The sequence below is a fragment of the Cyprinodon variegatus genome, unplaced genomic scaffold (assembly GCF_000732505.1).
Source record: "Cyprinodon variegatus isolate N-32 unplaced genomic scaffold, C_variegatus-1.0 Scaffold2208, whole genome shotgun sequence".
Classification (NCBI taxonomy): domain Eukaryota; kingdom Metazoa; phylum Chordata; class Actinopteri; order Cyprinodontiformes; family Cyprinodontidae; genus Cyprinodon; species Cyprinodon variegatus.
The window spans coordinates 23582-26929 of record NW_015152661.1 but is presented as its reverse complement, the minus strand read 5'-3'; the positions used below and the strand labels follow the sequence as shown (position 1 = coordinate 26929).

Genomic DNA, 3348 nt, shown 5'->3' with positions numbered 1-3348 from the left:
AACCTACGGTCCATACGGACCAGAACCTCCCGCCATAAAAACAGCTTCTTCCCCTCTGCCATAAGACTCATGAACACTATATGTCAGACTCTATAACCTGCCCATGCCATTTACACTGCTGTATTGCACACTGCTCTATTTGCACTACCTTGTACATTTTACTTTTTATATTTTTTTTTTATTTATCCATATTTTTATCCTAAGTGTATATATTAGTATATTTTTTGCATACCTTATACCCCAGTGTTTTTAGAGATTTTTATAATTTTATTTACCTATTTCATATTATATGTTTCATGTTGCATGATTGTACCATAAAAAATTCCTAGTTGTGAACTCCTTCACTAACAATGGCAATAAACCCGATTCTGATTCTGATTCTGAAAAAAAGCAAATTTTTATCAAAATTCTGTGTCTGGCATTTATCTCACCTTTTGGAAATAAATGTGTTCTAACTGTTGCTCCGCACTGGAAAAGAAGACGGCGGGTCCTTCTACCAAAAACAGTTATGCCATTTGCAGCCATTACGTGACGGCGTGGCTTAAACTAAACACCAACCAGTTAACACTCCGATCTAAATTTACACTAGGAATGTTATTTTACTGTGTATTGTAAATACAACACCCACCCTATTTAGTTAACACTACCCCAAAGATTTTAACACTGACATTTTTGCTTTGTAGAGGGTGTGGTTATGCTGTGGAAAAAAAACCAAACACTGATACAAACCTTGTTCCCTCATCAACCAGGTGCTAAGGACCTTATGCAAATCGAAATTTCTCTGTGACAATATCCTTTTTCCCTTCTTTTTCACACCACCGCCGTACACATTGCATTGACAATTGCATTGACAACCTAGTTACGTCACTTTCATGCTCTGGGCCTTTCACAATAAACGCATGGGCTGTATTACTGCTGGAGCAAAATAACAAACACTTTGGATTAATCTAAGACAGAAATATTTATATGGACATTTACATTGACCACTGGGTTTTAGCTCAGTTTCTCTGAAATCATATTGAGCCTGCTGAGTTTACAGGAAGGCATGTTACACAACGCTGGCTCAAGACTTGTGGTAAGGTTTCTCTTTCTGAATCTGGACTGGAATAAAGAAAATGCATTAAAATGACAGTGTGTGAGGGATTACCTTCCAGTCAATGAGTCGATGCAATCAGAGAAACTCTAAAAGCTGCTCTGTATTCTTAAGAGGTAAACTCTTCTCTCTGTCCATCAGAAGGAAAGTGAAACCAGATCCCCATATGCTGATGCCATGGCCTTGCTCTACCCTGATTGGCTGATAAAGGGTGCAGGCTCCACTGCAGCCTAGCTCCACAGCATCAGGCAGCAGTGGAGCTTCTGAGTCCTGTGTGTCCTTCTTGGAGTACAGCTGCTGAACAGAGCGACTCCCCTTTTGAGGTGAGTCCACACTGGGTTCAGGGCAAACAGCCTTCAGCTCTTAGGAGGGAAAACCCACTCAGTAAGTGTGGGTTTGACAGAGATGCTGATAAGCTTTTACAGCTGACTGCTTTCACTGGTTCTGTTAGTGATGCATCAGGTCATGTTTCCACTTCTATCTGTAATATCTGCTGGAATGGAGCTCATTTAGCGGAAATCAGAGGTGGTTCTGGAGGCAAAATGCAGAAATTCAAATTTTAAATATTCTTACCAAACCCTAAACTAACCGTAAACCTAAACTTTAGGGGAGTGGTGGCCTAGTGCTTAGAGCATAGAGCTTTGAATCCTGAGGTTGTGTTCAAAACACGCTGACCCTTACCCCCACACTGCTCCCCGGGCGCCACAAATGGCAGCCCTCTGCTCCCCAAGGGGATGGGTCAAATGCAAAGAGTGAATTTAGTTGCTCTGTACTTGTGACAGTGTGGAAACGCTGAAAAAATAAATTATAATAAATGGCCCTGACTCTCAGCTATTGGCTTGGCTTCTACCTGGCCCTGATCCACTAGCATCTGGGTCAGTTTTCTGGTGCTTTGACCCCCTGTTTGATTATTTCCATTTAACAAGTGTGTTGTTGTTTTTAGTGCTTTTGGACAAAGACTGGTGACTTTTAGAGGGTTGGTCAGCCGCCTGAGTGAGTGCTGAGAGCTGCTGTCTCCTTTCAGATCTCAACCATGGGGAACGGGGGCTCGGTGACCAACGACACTCCTTACGACTGGGTGATTGGCAAAGGGAGACAGGTCAGTCATCTAAAGAAGGCAGCTCTCTTTCTGTGTGGGATCATTTTGTCATTTTCCTCCTCTCTTAGTCTCCCCAAGACGTCTGTAGAGTATGCAGAAACAGCAGAAAAGATTATTCTGAAGAATTCTTTTACCACCATTGGCTGTGGTTTCGATTTGAAGATCACTCAGACTGGGACCTGAAATGTTTGGGCGAAGGAAACTCATTCACCATCAGAGAGAGCAGCAACCGACAGCTTTTTGAGCTGGTCAACCACACATCTGGTCAGGTGGTGGACACATGTCCCCACTTTGGTAAGTCTGAGCCTGTTTGTGTTTCATTAGCATCAGTTTATCATCAGGATCTAGTGTCCATCTACCTTCTATTAGAGGTGGGCAGATCTATTCTAGGATCGATTAAATTGATACCAACACTGGTATTTATATTGAACAATATTTGTTTTAACAAAATCGGTAACTTTTATTATCCCCCACACGCATTAACTGCAGTAGATTCACCACTCCCCTGTCTGTATAATTACAGCACTTTGGTGCTCCCCCCTCCCCTCTCATCAGCGGATCAGCACACTGGCTCAGCCTGGCTGCCCACTCAGCTCTCTCTCCACTCCACACACAAACAATCGGTCTTCTCAGATGCCGAGGATAGAGAGAGACCATTGAAGCAGAAAATAGCATAAACTACATTAACACACAGCCCTACTAACTAGGGTTGTCAAAAGTATTGATACTGAAACGTTGTATCGATACAGCCATCTAAAGTGCAGAATAGTGGAAAATGCACTTTCTGAACCTTGCGTGATTGAATAATTCTGTGCATTTTTAAGTTTCAGACTTTTTTTGTAACAGGTGCAACATGCAGACCCAATGGAGGACTGCTGCCCCCTGCTGGGTGCTCAGCTCAAACTGCAACAGCTAGACATACAGATCATCATAGAACAGTTTCTAGCCCTCTGAGTCCGGGATGAGGACTAAAGGCAAGGCAAGGCAAATTTATTTGTATAGCACAATTCAGTACAAAGACAATGCAAAGTGCTTTACATGATTAAAATACAGGAAGATTAAACAGAATCAAAGCAAGTAGGGGAAACAAAATCATAATAAAAAATGCAGAAACAAAAAAGAATATTTAAAACAGGTTGGACTAAAGAAAATAAAA

General features: G+C 41.9%; 1 protein-coding gene across 1 annotated transcript in view; it reads left to right on the top strand.

Moving 5' to 3' along the window:
- The window catches only part of LOC107080673, a gene marked incomplete at its 3' end in the record, with an annotated part of 19769 nt that overhangs the window by 552 nt on the left and 15869 nt on the right, over positions 1-3348 (top strand). Inside the window, exons 2-4 of the mRNA XM_015368881.1 lie at positions 2118-2192; positions 2261-2276; positions 2355-2486. Coding sequence (XP_015224367.1) covers positions 2118-2192; positions 2261-2276; positions 2355-2486 — 223 coding nt within the window. The remainder of the gene's footprint in view (positions 1-2117; positions 2193-2260; positions 2277-2354; positions 2487-3348) is intronic.